This window comes from Lontra canadensis, unplaced genomic scaffold (genome assembly GCF_010015895.1).
Source record: "Lontra canadensis isolate GAN:19392208 unplaced genomic scaffold, GSC_riverotter_1.0 scaffold30, whole genome shotgun sequence".
Classification (NCBI taxonomy): Eukaryota; Metazoa; Chordata; class Mammalia; order Carnivora; family Mustelidae; genus Lontra; species Lontra canadensis.
This window is the reverse complement of record NW_022631024.1, coordinates 2,247,959-2,265,225: the sequence shown is the minus strand read 5'-3', so window position 1 is coordinate 2,265,225 and position 17,267 is coordinate 2,247,959. Positions and strand designations below refer to the sequence as shown.

Genomic DNA, 17,267 nt, shown 5'->3' with positions numbered 1-17,267 from the left:
GTTTCCCCATGAGTAGAATGGCCCAAGGTCTTTGCCCAAGGCTCTGATGGCAGTCAAGGTAACTATTATGTCCAGCTCAGCGCTGGCCTGCCATGACCTTGCCCAGCCCAGGGGTCTCCCCCAAACCTAAGAAGAGTTGGCCACCACCGGTCTCAGCCCCACGCTTCACTGCCCAGTGCCTCAGTTTCCCCACTTGCCCTGGGGCAGCGATGCTGCTATGCCTAGCATTTGGATGCCCAGGGAGGATTAAACGAGGAGTGACCTCCCTGTTGGCACCAGCATCCCAGAAATACTGTCCAGACCCTGAGGACAGGTGGAGCCTCAACTCTTCCTGACTTCCCCCAACCTGGCTGGAGAAAATCACCTTGAGGATTTGCACCCAGGGCCTTGCAGACACTTGGAGGCTTCTGGAAAGCACTGGGTTGAGCCTCTGCTCCCCCGCTTCACTCTTATCCTGCCTCCAGCGCCCTCACATGCACAGCGTGGGGCCCATCCCTCCGACTCAGACCTTCGCTGCCAGCACAAGGCTTGGGGCCCTCCACAATGCAAGTTTCCTCTGATCCAGGTTTTTGAACAAGGTCCTCTCTCAGGCTCTGCCTGCCATTAGCAGGTGTGACCTTGGACATGTCACTTCTCTTCCCTGGGCCTCCGTTTTTCCACCTACCAAATGGGAGTGACAGTCCCAGCCTCACCTGCTGGCAAGTCCCAGGGTTGCCTCACAGTGCACAGCTGTCTTCTGACAGCCCTTTTCAAGGACAGGTGTCATTTCTGCAGAACCGCGGCAACCCCTGGCTTCCTTCGAGGAGACAGTTACCAAGAAGGAGTTCTGGTTGTGGCAACGGGACCTTTTTTCTTCATCCCTCCTTTACTCCCGCCCCAAGTATCTGGAGGAAACAGAAAAGGGATCTTAGAGAACCGTGTTCATTTTTGCCTTCCTCTGTGTGTGTGCATGTGTGCATGCTGGGCAGAGGGGTGGCTGCTGAACCCGCCCCATCCCTAATATTTATTTGATGTATTTTTCTTTTTGCCTTTTGCCCACCCTTCCTCCCCAGGAGCGGCTGCTGTGGCTTATAGACCTGATGGAGGTACCGTCCTTCCTGCCGGGCAGGGCCGTGGGAGTCCCTTAGCCGGGGTGGAGGTAGGGGGCCGTGGCCCTTCCTGCCACCCCCTTATGTCTGCACCCGGCCCTGGTGGGAACTGAGATTCTTCTCGGTGCTCACTGTCCCTCCTGTTGGCCGGTCCATCAGGTTTCCCCAGGCTTTGGGGTGAGGAGGCTCTCCGCTTAAACCCCAGCCCTGCTAATTCCTTGCTGTGTGACCTCAGAAAGGGATTTTACCTTTCTGAGCTCAGTTTTAGGGCCTGTAACCTGGGGATGATCATTTCTGTGCTGTGGAGCTGTTGAGAGACCTCTTGTGCTTTCATACACTGTGAGCTCTGTCTGGAGTCTTCTCTTTCCCACTTCACATGGCTTGCTGTCTCCTCTGTGGGCATGAGCCCTACGCTCACATGCCACCTCTTCCCAGAAGGCTTCCGTGATTCTCTGACTTCCCTATGGCTCCTCCAGCCCCCTGAGCGTCCCATTGTCCCTCTTGTCTCATTATATTCTAAGAATGTTTACAAGCTTGGCTGGCTACTCCGCCTGACCACAGCAGTGATTGTGTCTGGAATCGACAATGAATCCCTCATGTCCAGCCCAGGGCCTGGCCCATATAAACAACAGGGGCCTTTCCTAATAATCATCGTTGTTGGCATTTGTCGAGAGTTCTTCGTGGCACTGTGATAATGCTTTCCAACTGTATCTTCTTTGACTTTCCCAGTAATTAGGAGTGGCAGGTACCACCATGATCCCCATTGCACAGGGAGGAACACCAAAGTCAGAGGCAAAAGCGACCTGGTCCAGGTCACTCAGCTAGTGAGTGGTAGAGTCAGGATCCAGTAGTTATCTACTCACCACCAAGTGACAGGCACTGGTCTGCAACCCCAGCACATGTCCGTGAGCTTTTGCTGCAGTGATGCTGAACCCCCAAATCTGGATGGACAATAACCCAAAGCATTTCTTTCTTGTGACCCAGATCCTGTCCCTCATGGAGCTCACCTGCTTTCCTGACTGTGTTCAAACGCCTGTCACATGGCTCTCACCTCTTCTGAGTGTGTCTTCCCTGGGAAACAGGAGGGACCAGGGACCAGGCAGGGAGCACGTCTTTCTCCTGTCTGTCTGCCCAGTGCCAGCCCAGGCTCTGGAAGTGAGTTGGGGCCCAGGAAATGTGGAGCAGAAACTGAAATGAATCTGCCTTCCCTGGCCACACAGGGTTATCTTCTCATATCCCAGCCTCCTAACCTTTTACCTCCCACATGGTAGGAAAATGTCCTTGGAGCTGCCATCCGGGCGGGCAGAGCAGCAGAGGGCTGGCTCCCATGACCCAGATGCCCCAGACAGTTGCCCCAGATGGAACCAGTTTCCATTTAGCCCGAATTCTGTGGGCCACGCTCTGCAGTTAGCAATCTTGGGTTAAACGTGGCTCATTCTGCAGCCGTTTTCCCTTAAACCAGACAAAATCGATCAAAGGAGATCAGATGCAGCCTTCCTCCATTGACAAATAGTGTTTCTTTTCCATTTGTCTAATAGAGGGCTGGCCCTGGGAATTTTTCCTGCCTCCAGACAATGTCATTCCCCTCCCATTCGGATGTCAGCCGCGAGAGCTGAGCAGAAGCAAGGCTTCCCTGCCATTAATTGGGTTCTTCGTGGGGTACAAGCCAGCCTGGGGCAGAGGGGCTTAAGTGAACGGGTTGGGGAGTCCCGCAGACTGGGGCTGGCTCTCCCAAGTGGTAGCCGTGACACCTTGGACAGGTGACTGAAGCTTTGGGAGCCTTGAGTCCTCTGGGTTGTCTTGAAAACTCATGAGTGAGCTCAGGAGTGGACTTGCAGGCGTGGAGTACTTGCGAGCCCATTCTGTTGATACTCTGAAGACTGGCAAAGGGCACTGCGGAGGATTTCGGGGAAAAAGAGGTTGCAGAGGCCAAGGCCAGCCTTGTACCTATGAAGCAGGTGCTGTTGAGGTTAGGGGTGGCAGCTGGGACTGCCCCACCTTAACTTCAACCCCTTTCCACCTGGAATTGAGAGGTTCACACTCCAAGCCTCTCGTGTGCCTGGAAAGGGGCTCCCTGGGCCTGCCAAGGCATGCTGGGGTGGGGGGCTGCTCTAAAACCCTGTTGTCCCTGCCCCTAGGCAGTAAGGTGAGAAGTGGGTGCTGGGTGTGGCTGTCAGCACGGTGCTCCCTTATGGTCTCTATGCTTTCCTCCTCGTCTAAGGAGGAAAAGTCCTGGGGCGAAAGGAGGGTGGAGAAGCTCAGGCCGGTCTCCGGCTCTTCTGGCTGCAGGGACCCCTAACTGTGAAGCAGCTCTTCCCAGAAACAAGGAGAAAATGATCAGAGGACCTTCTCCCACCTCCTGTGTTGTGCCTTTGGTCCAGCCTGGTTGGGTTTAGAGAGTACTTTGCTGGGCAAGCCCTTCCGCAGTAGGGGAGCAAGAAGGAGCCCAACTACTGACTCATTCATCACCCAGCCCTGCGGCGAGCATTTGCGGAGCACCCCTCCTTGCCCCCCATCCCTGGCTTTGAGACGACAGCCCCTGCTGCCCGGGAGCTTAGCAAGTCCTGCTGGGGAGGCAACCTCAGATCAGACCACCTACCTAACTCACACTCTGAGAAGAGGGTCGAGGACCGGGGCCCTGACCAACGTGGGCTGTCAGGGGAGGGGATGTTGGAGCTGAGATCTGAGGTCATTGGCGTCAACTGGGCAATCCACCAGGCAAGGAGCTGATGGGCCAAATTGGCACATGCAAAGGCCCTGAGCTCAAGGCTTGTGGACCCTGGAAGGAACTGTGGGAGGTCAGGAGGGCCAGAGTGCCAGGGGTGAAGGGGAGAGGGTGCCGGCTTAGCAGCAGGAAGCGCCAGGGACTCAGGCTTAACCCTGAAACTGTGGAACACCACTGAGCGTCTTCAGGCAGGAAGTGACAAGATCTTGTCTGTATCTTTTTTTTTTTTTTTTAAGATTTACTTATTTATTTGACAGAGATCACAAGTAGGCAGAAAGGCAGGCAGAGAGAGAGGAGGAAGCAGGCTCCCTTGCTGAGCAGAGAGCCCGAAGTGGGGCTCAATCCCAGGACCCTGAGACCATGACCTGAGCCGAAGGCAGAGGCTTTAACCCACTGAGCCATCCAGGTGCCCCTTGTCTGTATCTTTTAAAATGCTTCCCCTGTGTGTGGAGAGAGCTCAGTGGGCACAGGTAGATGGAGTGACTTGGCGAGGCTACTGCTACAGTCTGGGTAGCTACAAGCCTGTGGTCGTGCAGACTGGCTCTGCAGCCCCTGTCCTAGGAAGCCGCTCGGGGCCAAGATTAGGGCACAGCAAGGCTGGAGTTCATTTTTCTGCTTAAGAACAGCCCATTCCCAGCTAAGAGACCTCCGCACGAGCGCCCTGCATCCTCAGAACCATAAATTCAGCAGAGGCGTCAGTGAGCCTCGGGGCAGCTGCAGCTTGGCCTCAGCCCACGTCTGAAATAAGCAGCAGTCCTCCCCGCCAGCCCTTTGCAGCATGTTTGCCTCCCTGTGGGTACTTGGGAGGGTTGGAAGCTGCTTCCTGCAGTCAGAACCAAGTCCACGGAGGCCAGCCCTCTCCTCTGGAGCCCGTAGTCTCCTGGTTATAAAACGGTGGGGGGGTGGGGGGGGTCAGACTAAGCATTGACCCAAGACAGCGGTCTTCACCTTCCCTGTGCCACGAGCACCTCCGGCAGGCTGGCAAACCCTGGCACCCCTTCTCAAAAGAATAGTCTTAAATATTTAAAAGAAAATACATCATTGGGTTACCAAAAAACCCAAATAATACAGCAGAATGCCATTTTCAAAATTCCAGAACAATTTGGAAACCATGTGCTTCCTGATGAGCACACACCGTAGCGAGGTCCGACAGTGAGTCAGCGAGGCTGTGAGTGTGAAGCCGGGGTGAGCCCAAGTGGGGTTCGGTGGCACCTGCAGCAACTGGGAAAGACCTGGGACTTCAGTCGGCAACAATGTCTCGGGCGCTGCCAATTCTGCTGGGCTGTTGCCTCCGTTTATAAGGGAGGAAATGTGTCGTGTGGATTGGAGGGTCACGGAAAGCGAGAGGCAGTGTTTTCCCTCAGCTGGGTTCTTGGGGTCACCGCATCCGTCCTGGAGCTCTGCTCTCCAGCGCCCGTCACACTCTCTGTCCACTGAATGAAGTCCTTTTCCTGAGAGCATTGGGAGGGTGATGCGTGGAGGCAGAAGGTAGCACGTTCCATCTGCACCACACAGGCCTCCTGAGGACCTCTGTGGTTTGGTGGGCAAACATGATAGCAGGAGAGCGGACAGCGGGTAAAAGTGCCCAGAGCCAGCCCGGAACCAGGGCAGTTCCCGTGGTCTCAGCCATGCGAGTGAGTGTGCGTTCCAGCCCTCTGTTTGGTGACCCACAGCACTCTGCCCTTCCCTGCCAGCTGCCAGACTTCCAGCCTCATCCCATGCTTGGAGAGCTCGGGAGCAGGACCAGCTCTCCACCAGCATGGCAATTGGGCCAGGGGCTGGCTCCTTGATCCTTTTGGAACCCCAGTCCTGCCCACTTCACTCCAGGCAGCCCCACTGCCCCCCAGTCCAGGAATGCCAGGACTCTGGCTCTACCTAGCTGGTCCCCTCCCCCACCCTGACCTTCCTGGGGTGATGGCTCCTGTCCCCCAGCTCCAGCTATTTCCTGTCTCCTGCTCTCCACCTCTCCCTCCCATCTTCCTTCTGTTCTCTCTCACACCCACTCCCCTCTCAGATTTCCCTCCTCTGTCCCTCCCCCGGCCTTGGGCAGAAATCTCCATGATGACCTTCTGGGAACTTTCCCATCTACAGAGTGGGGGGCCCCTAGCCTCGGGCCTCTGGTGCATTTAGGGGCAGAGTTGGGGGAGCCTGATGTCCTGACATCAGAGTAAAGAAGCCAGAAGAAAAAAGAGCTGAAAATGGCACCTTTATGTAAGAGCCTTCCGTTGTTGTAATGAGGGGAGGAAGGAGGAACTAGGGAATTGGGCTGGAGCGAGGTGGAGGGAGGGTGGGGAGGGCCTCATTCTGCTGAGGCGACAGCTGGGCCAGCAATCGCCTAGGAGCATCACCACTTCGAATCTCGAGTCCACCTGGCAGGGGTCGGCACCGGGGACTGCCCGCCATCATTTCACTTTATTTTGGCCCCACAGTTCCCTCATACCAGACTCCTGGGGTATCCGGGCCCTGACTGGGCCACCTCAGACAAAAAGAAGGTCTTTTCCCTAAGAGGAAGGGAATTTTCTGAACCGTCGCTGATTTGAGGAGGAAGGAGATGGGGGGAGCAGCCGGTCCTGAGGGCGTCCTGGCTCTTGTGTCAAGCAGTCGGAATAACAGAGTCAGACCTTGAACACAGCTCTGCTTCCCGCCTCATCCTTGCTGTGTGACCTTGGACAGGTGGCCTTCCTTCTCTGAGCCTCAGTGACCTCAGCTGTAGAACGGATGAACGGCCTCGTCTAGAGAGCTAATGGAGCCACTGAGTCTAAACCTGCAGCCGGTCTCCGGCCTCAGTGGGTGCCGGAATGGGGGGTGGCCCAAGCCGTCAGCAGGGTGGGGGTGGGCACGATGAGGAGGCCAGGAGGCGCAGGCCGGCTCCTGCTTGAGCTCTGACCTTGATCCTCGTCTCGAAGCCTGTTCCTCGAGCGTTTGTGCTGACGCATCCCCGGGGTTCTTAGCCTGCTGTCTGTAGCTATTTCAGACGCACGAGGAACATGGCTTGGGGACTCAGGGCTCCTGAGCCGTCTGGATTTGGCAGATGGAGTCTGGCAGGACTGGGCTCTGACCCGTCTGCCGTTTGCTCCACTTCGGGCCTTCCTCCCAGGGCTGGATAGTTATCCCCCCCGCCCCCCACCCTCACCCTCCCGACTTTCCATCCCTGCCTTCCGACTTACTTCCAGGATGCTACTGTAGCAAGGACGGGCTGAGGCCAGGGGCCAGGGATGGCCGTACTGTTCCATGCCAGCGAGGGGCACTGTGGGGGCCCTGTCCAATTCTGGGGTCAGGGTAGTGCTGTGTGAGCTTTGGGACCACCCCCACCTGGGTTCGAAACCCACTGTAGAACGTCCGTGTGGTCTTGGACAGGTCACATCCCTCTCTGAGCTTAAATGTAAAATCTGTGAGGATCCCAGGGGCTGCCTCTCGCAGAGACTCAAAGGAGAGCGCGTCAAGTAAAACGCCCCGCAGAGGGCCTGGTGTGTCGCCCTCCCCGGTTTGTGGTCCGTCCTCTGCTCTGTCTGAGAGAAAGCCCCACCCACTCTGCCGTCTGTGCAAGAGAACTGCTTGTGTTGTCAGGGCTCTGGGTCCTTCCTCTCTCCCTCCCAGGCGCCCAGTTACCACTGCCGGCCACATCAGTGGTCCTGAGCGGAAGTGTGTGGCACCTGCTGTGCGCATGGCCCTGTGAGGGGTGTTGGGGACACAGCGACCTGCATACATACCATTTACTCCCCATGAGTCAAGGCTGCCGCATAAATGCTTGTTGACTGAATGAGTGCCCCAGGCTCCTAAGGTACCAGAACAGGACAGAATCCCAGGTGTTTGGTGCCCCCGGGGACTGTCACCCGAGTCCCCCGGGTGCCTGCAGCTTGAATGCAGGGACAGGTGGCAGTGGCTACACTGAGTGTGGCCAAGGCCCCTCCTGCCTGAGCACCTGGCAGGTGTTACTGCCTCAGCCCCGGGAGAGAGGGACTACCGTGACCCCATTCTGCAGGTGGGGAAGTCAGCACCGAGCAGATCCGTGGTTTGCCTTCCATCCCTCGGCTGTGAGCGGCAGAGCTGGGTGTGATCTCAGCGAAGTCAGGAGTGGTGCCACTTAGTGGGCGGGAGGGCATCATGCCCCCTCCCAAGGATCCCCTACGGTGTTTGAGTGCCTGACGCTGCCCGCAGCATCTTCCCGGGAGCCAGTGTGCGGGCGACGGGGCTGGAGACAGTCGGAATGCTGAGGTTTGCATGGAAGCCTCAGCTTTGGTGGTAAAATGAGGCAGGCGTCCCAGCCTGGGACCCAGAGGCCTGGGTATGAAAGGCTCTGAGCCGGGAGGGCCGAATGCCTCCCTGGAGGGCTCCCATGACGGGTCTTTGTGATTACGTGCCTCTTGCCTGCCCAGAAAGTTCAAGGCTCCAGGAGCATCATCCGGGATGGGGATCAGTGTGGAGTGACCTGGCAGCCTGTGCCCCAGGGAGTATGGCGTCAGGGGACCCCTCTGTCCCGACCCACTGCCTCCACCCTATCTAGGCCACCATGACCACTCTCCACAATGATCTAGTAGTTGGCCTGCCTCATTCTCTGCTGCTAGGGCCTCCTCCATGCCAGCCTGAGTGACTGATGAATTCATTCACCCATCGATCCATTCGCGGATTCATTTGCTTTGTAAATATTTATCAAGCAGCCCAGTCCTAAACACTGAGGATAGATAGAGTGGGACTAGGTGGTCCTAAGTCCTGCCTTTGAGCAGTTTTGGTGTTGTTGTTTTTTTTAATTTATTTGACAGACAGAGATCACAAGTAGTCAGAGAGGCAGGCAGAGAGGGGGGCTGAGGCAGGCTCCCTGCTGTGCAGAGAGCCCAATGCAGGGCTTGACCCCAGGACCCTGGGATCATGACCTGAGCGGAAGGCAGAGGCTTTAACCCACTGAGTCACCCAGGCGCCCCCTTTGAGCAGTTTTTATCCTAACGGGAGAGACCAGCAAGAAGCAAATCAATACTATAGCATCAGGCAGTGGTATGTCTTATGCAGAAAAATGAAGCATGGCCAGCGGTTAGACGGGGCAGGTCCAGGAAGGCCTTATTGAGGTCAGAGCTAAACGAAGTGAGGACGTGAGTCTGTGGAGGGCAGGGAGAGCAGTGAGTGCCAAGGCCCTGGGGTAGGAAGCACCCCATCCTGCTGGAGAAGTAGCAAGTAAGGGCCCAGTCATGAGGCACAATGAGTGCAGACTTTGGAATTTTCTTCAGGGAAAATGGAAAGACCCAGGAGGGTGAGGAGCTGGGGAGGGAGATTATCTGATTTCGGTTTCAGGGATTACATCCTGGCTGCCGGGCGAAGGAAGTAGAGAAGAACAATAAAGCGGGGGGCGGGGGGCATGGGTAGGGGTTGTAATTTTAGGTGGGGTCGTCAGGATGGACTTCTCTGAAGAGGTAGTATTTGAGGAGGTCTTGAAGGAGGGAAGAACGATAGCTGAGTGGATAGCTGAGTGGGAACATCTTCCCGGGGGAGGGGACAGCCCGTGTGAAGGCCCTGACACGCCTGCAATGTTCCACTGTGGCTGGAGAGGAAGTGAGTCAAGGGAATCTTCACAGAAGACTGACTTGACCACGTCACCATGGCAACCCGCTGCCCTCAGCCTCAAGTGCCAGCAGCTCCATGCTTGAGTCGTGTGGAACTGCTCGAAGATTCTCATACCTCCTTCCTGCTTTATGCATGCCCTGCCCTCTGAAACACCATCGCTCCCTCCTTTGCCCCCTTTACCCACAAGACTCAACTTTAAGCCATGCTCCCTACTCCCGGAAGCCTTCCTTGATAACCCTCCCCAGCTGCTGATATGCCTGTAACTCGTCACTCTGTGCACTGTCTCCTCCTTGCTTACTTGTGTCGAACCCACTTCCTCTAAGCTTCTGACAGCAGGGGTGGTGTCGCACCGCCTCTGTGGCCCCCGGCCCTCATCAGTCCGGCCCCGAGACTGCTCACTATTGATGGCCGTCTTTGCGACGTGAGCCCCGGGGGTGGTGGCGGATGCTCGTGGCCATCCTGGGCTCCGCGGGGTGGAGAGATGGCTCCACTGAGCCCTCAAGAGAGCTCCTTTAGAGAGGGGCCCTGCTCAGCCTCCCAGGGACGGCCTGCAGGTGACCTAACAGCAGCTCAGTGTCACCGGAGGGAGCATGAGGCTTCTTCCGGGTGAGTTTGAGAAGGAAGCAAGAAATGGGCATTTTTGCAAAATAAGGTGTGTTTAACCCTTGACCCCCTGCCTCACAATTGCAACCATTAAAATTTAAAAAGAGAGAGATTCCACCTCTCACTGGCGTCCTGCCATTGTCACACCTTCCTGGGCTTCTGTCTGCGAGCACCTGTGGGTTTGGGAAGGCACTGAGGGTGTGGAGCATGGTACCTGGGGCCCAGGTTCAGGAGTTCCCAGGCCAGGTCAGAGTACCCCCCACCCCCCACCAACAAAGATAGTTCACGGGAGGCCTGGAAAGCTTCAAAGAAAAATTGATTTCAAAACGACTGGCATGAAAACCAACATTAATTTTGATGTGTCAATTTCCCAAGAGCAGGGCATGTCAGGACAGGGAGAAACCACAAGAAGGTGTCACGGGGCCCATTATGGATTAGGGTATCTCGGAGGGCAAACTGCTTTCTCCCTCTGAGTTTGCATTTGCTCACACTGCTTTCTTCTGTGTTTCTAGAACACTCTGGACCTGGAAGAAACTGGTGAGACTGTCCAGGGCACTACAAACACCCTCCCCGATGTTTCCCTGGTAAGACCCTGTCTGGCCCTTTCCTTGAGTTTTGCCCTCCCTGGTCTGCCTGCGGCCCTGGGGTGCTGGCTCCTCAGTGAGAGCCACAGGAAGGGGACAGAGGCCCTCTGACCCGGCGCCAGGCCTGCACACAGGACATCGATCAGCCCTCTCTGGCAGGAGCCACCACGGCTCTCAGCCCCTCCTGGGGATTTCAGGTGGGGAATCAGGCTCTTCCTTTGCCAAATCACTATTACTTTTGATACGTTATCTGAACCATATCATAAATACTGACACATGGAGTGTGTGGCCTCCCTGAAGAGGCCATACGACCACACTGGAAATGAAAGTTAAATGTGACCTTGGACTCCTGTGTGCACATCGGCAGCCCGGGCAATATCACTGCGGTTCCAACCCAGATAGTTTCTGAACAGCCTGGACTCTGGAGCTAGCTGCCTGGGTTCAAATCCGACCTCTGCCACTGTGTGACTTCGGGCGAGTTTCTTAACCTCTCTGTGCCTTGGTTTTCCCCTCCGTAACATGGGAATAATAATAGTGTACCCACCCCAAGTTTGTGGCAAGGGGTGAATGGGTCCACGTAAGTAAAGCATCTGGGACCGTGTCTGCCCTGCCGTCAGGGCGTTCAAGTGCTGGGTGTCGGCCTAGGCAGGGGGGAACGGCAATGATGCTATCCGGGGCTCCTGCTCTCTGTGCACCTGCTGGGCACAGGCACCCACCGACACATGACGCATGGGGCTGCTCACACCCCGCACCCCTGCCAGGCAGGTGCAGATTTGCCCACTGCCCAGAGAGGCGCTCTGAGAGGCCAGCTGTGTCGTGCCTAGGACCACACAGTCCCCGAGCCCATGTGACTGTCCCCTTCTGTCCGTTCCCTCTCCCTCCAGTCCTGCACATCTCCTGCCTCTAGTAGCCACGATAATCTTCTAGAAAGAAAAGCCAAAGAAATGCTTTTTCTGTTCCCTCCATTCTCTACATCCACCTCTAATTAAGTCTTGTTCCCCGTGACAAGGCCTGTGGCTGATGCCAAGAACCTGAGTTCCCACAGGTAACGATGCCGTCCCCAGAGACGCCCGCCAGGATGCAGACGCTTATCAGCTGCTGCGCGGGGGGAGCAGCTTTCCACTGGGGTGTTGTTGCATTATTCAGAGCAGCGTGGCCGGGAGCTGATGGAGCGGGACAGAATTCCAGCCGCAGCCTGGGCCGCTCAGGGCTCCCCTCAACCAGCCGCCATGGGGTCCGACTCCTTCTACTCCTGTTGGGTCTTTTGGCAGGACGACGTCAAAGACCCACCAGAGGGGCTGCCGAGCTACAAGCTGCCGCCTCCCCCGCCCCCTCTGGCCCAAGGCCACAACCGCCCGCACGCCCAGCCGAGGAAGCCAGGGAAGGAGGACCTCCAGCCATCGTCCTCCACGTCTTCCCACTCGGGCATCGTCTTCTCGGCTCCCAGAAACCGCAGCCCACCAGCGGGTACCGCACCGGTCCCGGGGGCCTCCTCAGCACAAGACTCGCCCTCCTCCCCCATCTATGCCTCTGTCTCCCCCGCCAACCCTGGCTCCAAGAGGCCCCTGGACACCCACCTGGCCCTGGTCAACCAGCACCCCATTGGCCCCTTCCCGCGCGTCCAGTCACCCCCACACCTGAAAAGCTCCCCCGCAGAGGCCACGCTGGCGGGGGGCTGCCTCCCGCCACCCTCCCGCTCCGGCCGGCCAGACCCAGTGGGCACAAACCAGCACTTTGTCATGGTGGAGGTGCACCGGCCGGACAGTGAGCCGGACGTGAACGAAGTGAGGGCGCTGCCCCAGAGCCGCAGTGAGTACTGGCCGCCACCGCGGGGGATGGGCTCAGAGCGCCCGCGGCTGGTTTGGGGGGCATCCAGGTATACTTAGAGTGGAAGCGTGTGCAGGGTCCGAGTGCCCCGGGAACAGGGTGCTGAGTCCGTGTGGACACAGGTGTGAGCCCTGGCACTGCCACTTGAGAATTGCGTGACCACGGACAAGCCACAGGATGGAGGTTCAGTGACAGCCCCACTGGGTCGCTGGGAGGACTGGGCTCCTGCCCCAGAGCCCCCGGTCCTGGCCACCCCACAGTCTCCATCTCCCCACTGAGACTGGGTTCCTTGAGGACAGGGGTGGCCTCTGTGATCTCTATCCCCTGGGTCTGGGACAAGGTGCATGCTGGGGGAAAGACAGGTATGGAAAGTATTGTCCCTGGACCCCTGGAGGTCTCCAGATCTGGGGGTGAGGGGAGGGGTGCGGGGGGAGGCCTGCAGGGTCAGAGTGCCCGCTCGAACTTGCAGAGGCTGCGGCCCCAGACCTTCCAGAGGGTGTCCAGCTGACGGGGCGGACAGCAGGATAAAGCTGGTTTTTCACTCGCAGGAAGCCTGAAGCCTTGGCGGGCTCTAGATCTGGCTCTAGATCTCCCTTCCCTTAGCAAGTTGGGTGCCTCTTGCTGGATTCTGCTGCCATCTTGTGGCTAAAGTCATGTATAGGTCCCGCTGTGGTCAGGGAAGGTGGCAGGTTGGGGGCTCTGAACTGAGTGCCTGCTGTATACCAAACAGTGGGCAGACTGGGATGCAGATTGCAGAGTCCCCACGCTCAGGAGCCCAGGGAGGGAAGGCAGCTAAGGGGACAACAGGCCGGATGCGGTGAAAGAAACCCAAGGTGTCACCTGGCCCTGAGCCCAGCACACAAGAATAAAAGGTGTCCGTTGTGTGGGGTTTCCTGTGTACCAGATACGGTTCTAGGGGCCCTACCTCTATTAGCACCTCATCTAACCCTCCCAGCAGCCCTGTAAAGCTGCTACTGTTGTCCCCATTTTATAGACGGGAAAACGGAGTCACAGTTAACTGTGGGCTTCACTCTACACATCTCAAATAATAAAATCTTTTTTTTTTAAACATTTTATTTATTTATTTGAAACAGAGAGAGAGAGATCACAAGTATGCAGAGAGGCAGGCATAGAGAGAGAGAGGAGAAAGCAGGCTCCCCGCTGAGCGGAGAGCCTGATGCGGGCCTCGATCCCAGGACCCTGAGATCATGACCTGAGCCGAAGGCAGAGGCTTTAACCCACTGAGCCACCCAGGCACCCTCAAATAATAAAATCTTTATGATAATGCTGCTAGATGGGCATCAGTGCTCCTATGTTAGAACAAAGCCAGGGAGGCTCAGGGAAGCTATGTAACTCGCTGGGGTTGCTCAAGCTGGGCAGAAAGGATTCAGACCTGACCTGCTGGTCTCTAGAGTGTCCCAGATTCAGGGGCCCAGCCCTCACACACACAGCAAAACAGCTCGGGCTGTACTGGTGAATGAGGGTATGTGCTCACCGCTTAGCTCAGACCAGTTGGGGTTGTGGAGGGTACAGATAAGGGATGGCAAACCTTTCCTTGTTTTATTGAGAAGCTAGAAATTTAATTTTTCTGTGAAATACCTTAATTGGAATGTGTTAGTTCATCATTAAAATTGGAGAGCATTATGCAAGTTAAAAAATAATAATAACCCATATCTGTGGGCTGGGTTTGCCTCTTGGACCTCTGTTTTCATCATTACGCCATGGACAGAGAACTGGGTGGTCAGAGCAGAAGACCTGTTGGCCTTGGGGCATGCCCCGGGTGGAAGGGCAGATCCCAGCAGTGGAAAGGTGGCACGGTGTCTCGCCTCCCTCCAGCCCTGTGATCCCCTCATTGCTCCCTAGTCCGCGCCTGGGGAATCCCCACAGCCTTCCAGCTTGTAGCTCCACGACCTCCTCCAGGAAGCCCACCCGGACCCTAGAGGTATAAACCCCCACTCTCCTCCCGTTCCCCCTCCCAGCAACCTCCACACTCTCCCAGCTCTCGGACAGTGGGCAGACCCTGAGCGAGGACAGTGGTGTGGATGCCGGTGAGGCAGAAGCCAGCGCCCCGGGCCGAGGCAGACAGATGGCATCTACCAAGAGTAGGAGTAGCAAGGAGCCATCTCGGAATGAGAGGACCACAGAGGGGGCCACCAAACCGGTGAGCAAGGAGGAGGGGATACAGAGGACTGAGGGGAGGGCAGGCCCCAGGTGGGGAACAGGAGGTCCCCCAGCAGCGTTCAGCTTGACAAGTACCCACTACAGGGAGAAAGTGAGCCCCCAGCACTGGAGGATGAGGGTCCCGGGAACGAGCACTGTATCAGGAGTCTGGAGGCCCAGTTTAGGTCTCACCTTTGCCAGACACTGACAAGCCAAGCACTAAAAGCCAGTCCTCAGGATCTTCCAGCGCAGGACTGAGTTGGCATGCTGGCTGAGGCAGTCAGGCCTGGGTCCAAGTCCCAGGACCCCCACCATCAGGCAGCCTCGGGCCGACCCCTTAACCTGAGCCTCGGCAATTAGAGCGCTGTGGGCACCAGTTCTTAGCTTAGTGCTAGCACACTGGCAGCTCCCAGCCAGGGGCTGTCATCTGAGCCCTTCTGACCCAGTGGCATGTCACTGCCCGTGCACACATCCCCCCAACACCCGAGCCAGGTCTATCCATGGAGAAGGCCTCAGACACTTGTCTCCTTGCTCACGCTCACAGCCTGGACTCCTGGAGCCCACGTCCACCCTGGTCCGCGTGAAGAAAAGTGCGGCCACCCTGGGCATTGCCATCGAGGGTGGCGCCAACACCCGCCAGCCTCTGCCCCGGATTGTCACGATTCAGGTACAGCTCCGTGGGCCCCACGTGACTATCTCTGCCTACCCCCGAGGGCCCGTCTCTCGGCATCCCCAAGGTTCTGTCCCACACATACCCCCCCACCCCGAGGGTGACCAGCCACCAGAGGCGGACCCAGGCCCTTTGCCCTCCCTGAGCCTGTTTTCCTTGTCAGGGCAGTGGACCCCCAGATTGTAGCCTGCTTGGTGGGGTTGGGCCTGACCCAGTGGGTGTCTAAGGAGGGGCCAGCCTCGCCCTCAGCCGCCTCAAGCGCCCCTACCCTGTGTCTCACCCCTGCAGCGAGGCGGTTCGGCCCACAACTCCGGGCAGCTCAAGGTGGGCCACGTGATTCTGGAAGTGAACGGGCTGACCCTTCGGGGCAAGGAGCACCGGGAGGCGGCGCGCATCATTGCAGAGGCCTTCAAGACCAAGGAGCGAGACTACATCGACTTTCTGGTCACCGAGTTCAATGTGATGCTCTAGAGGCTGGGGCCCGGAGGCCTCCTGCTGCTGCCTAGTCCCCGGCCCTGGTCCCTCCTCCCTCCTGGCACTAGTCAGCTCCCTGAGGACCAGGGCTGCATAGCCAGGGGGGCAGGAAGACATCCCCCCACTCTTTCCCGGCCTGCTGGCCCAGAACCAGGAGAAGAGAACTGGATGAGGCAAACAGAAGGTCAGATCGGGATCCGGTGCCATGCAAGGCGTACACAGTAGGCGCTCAGTACAAGTGGTGGGAAGGAGAGAAAGTCCACCTGAGGCCTGCCAGGGCCTGTCCCCCTGGGTTGGATGAGGCCACTGGGCCCCGTTCCCTGGCCAGCTAGGACCTGGCCCGTCCTCTGGTGTCTGAGTCTTTATGCGGAGTAAGACCACCTGAGAATTCATGGACACGCCCCCGCCGGGGGCATCTCACAGGACCTTTAGTGCCACAAATAAGCGTCAAGCACCTCCCCCCATTCACACCCCCTTTCTTCCTGGCTCCTTATTCCCCCCATAATATTTATTATTTATTTCCCTCTCGTCACCCCTGGGGACCCCAAGACCCCAGCTTCCCACCCTGCCTATCCCAGAGGCCTTGCAGGGGACCCGCGACGTCCGTGTATTTATATACAGAGCTTATGACTTTAATTTTTCAATAAAGAAACCTGAACAAGGTGAGTGTCCAGTGTGCTGTGTGGCCTGCCTTTGTGGCTGGGGTTTTGATAGCTTGACCTAAAGTTGGGGGCGGGTAGAATAGAGTAACACACACCACCAGCTTCTCCCCCTGCCCCCCACCCCCCTGTGCAACACACAACAGGTACACGGGGCACGTGAGCCACACCCACATCTTGGAGCACCTTACTTGAAGGTTGTTCACAGAAAATATTCTTAAAACAGACAGGTATGTTATGGGACTGAATAGCGATGTTTTCAGATACAGGGAGGCGGCCTGCCTTTGGGGGGATTAGGAGGGGGAAAAGGAGGAAACCAAGCAGGGCGGGGATTTCAGGCAAAGTCCTGGGAGGTGGCTGCAGCCTGATCCCACAGGGGCCTCTGGAGTCTAAGTGGTCCAGAGCCATCCCCACTCAGGGCAAGGGGACAGGGCTTTCATGCTGTCAGTCTTTGGCTAAGGCCTGGGGATAGGAAGGGGGAGAGAGATAGTAAATTCCCAATCACACTCCCATTCTTCACCTGCGCAGGCCAAGCAGTTCCAGGAGCCAATGGCAGGGGTGTTAGAGGCAAAAAACAATGGTCTGCTACATAGCCCTAGGTTCCATTTCCTTCAACCCCAGGGTTTCTCTGGGACAAAAAGACTTGGAGAAGTCCAGCTTTGTTCAAACCTGTGTTCAGAGGTCAGCCAGAGCAGGGTTAAGGGCAGCTGATCTGCAGACCTGTGCCAGATCCTGCTTTTAGCTGACCCTTTCCCCTCCCCAGCCCAACGAGACCACCTGAGGCCAGGGTCCCGGGACTCCACTTGACCTCTGAAGCAGCCGGTATCCCTGAAGCCCCGGCCTCTCCAGTGGGGACTCTTTGCGCCCCTCCTCAGTCTTAATACCCATGCAGGGAATAACTCCCTTGGTCATCAGTGCTCAGAT

General features: G+C 57.2%; 1 protein-coding gene across 2 annotated transcripts in view; it reads left to right on the top strand.

Annotated features, from left to right (window-relative positions):
- WHRN (whirlin) overlaps positions 1-16,350 on the top strand; it is an 85,966-nt gene extending 69,616 nt beyond the window's left edge. Inside the window, exons 8-13 of one of the 2 annotated variants that reach the window (XM_032865693.1) lie at positions 1,053-1,085; positions 10,482-10,553; positions 11,825-12,362; positions 14,360-14,541; positions 15,085-15,207; positions 15,499-16,350. In XM_032865693.1, coding sequence (XP_032721584.1) covers positions 1,053-1,085; positions 10,482-10,553; positions 11,825-12,362; positions 14,360-14,541; positions 15,085-15,207; positions 15,499-15,681 — 1,131 coding nt within the window. In that variant the 3' untranslated portion in view covers positions 15,682-16,350. The remainder of the gene's footprint in view (positions 1-1,052; positions 1,086-10,481; positions 10,554-11,824; positions 12,363-14,359; positions 14,542-15,084; positions 15,208-15,498) is intronic. The other variant, XM_032865694.1, reaches the window with a different exon arrangement.
- Positions 16,351-17,267: the final 917 nt, after the last annotated feature.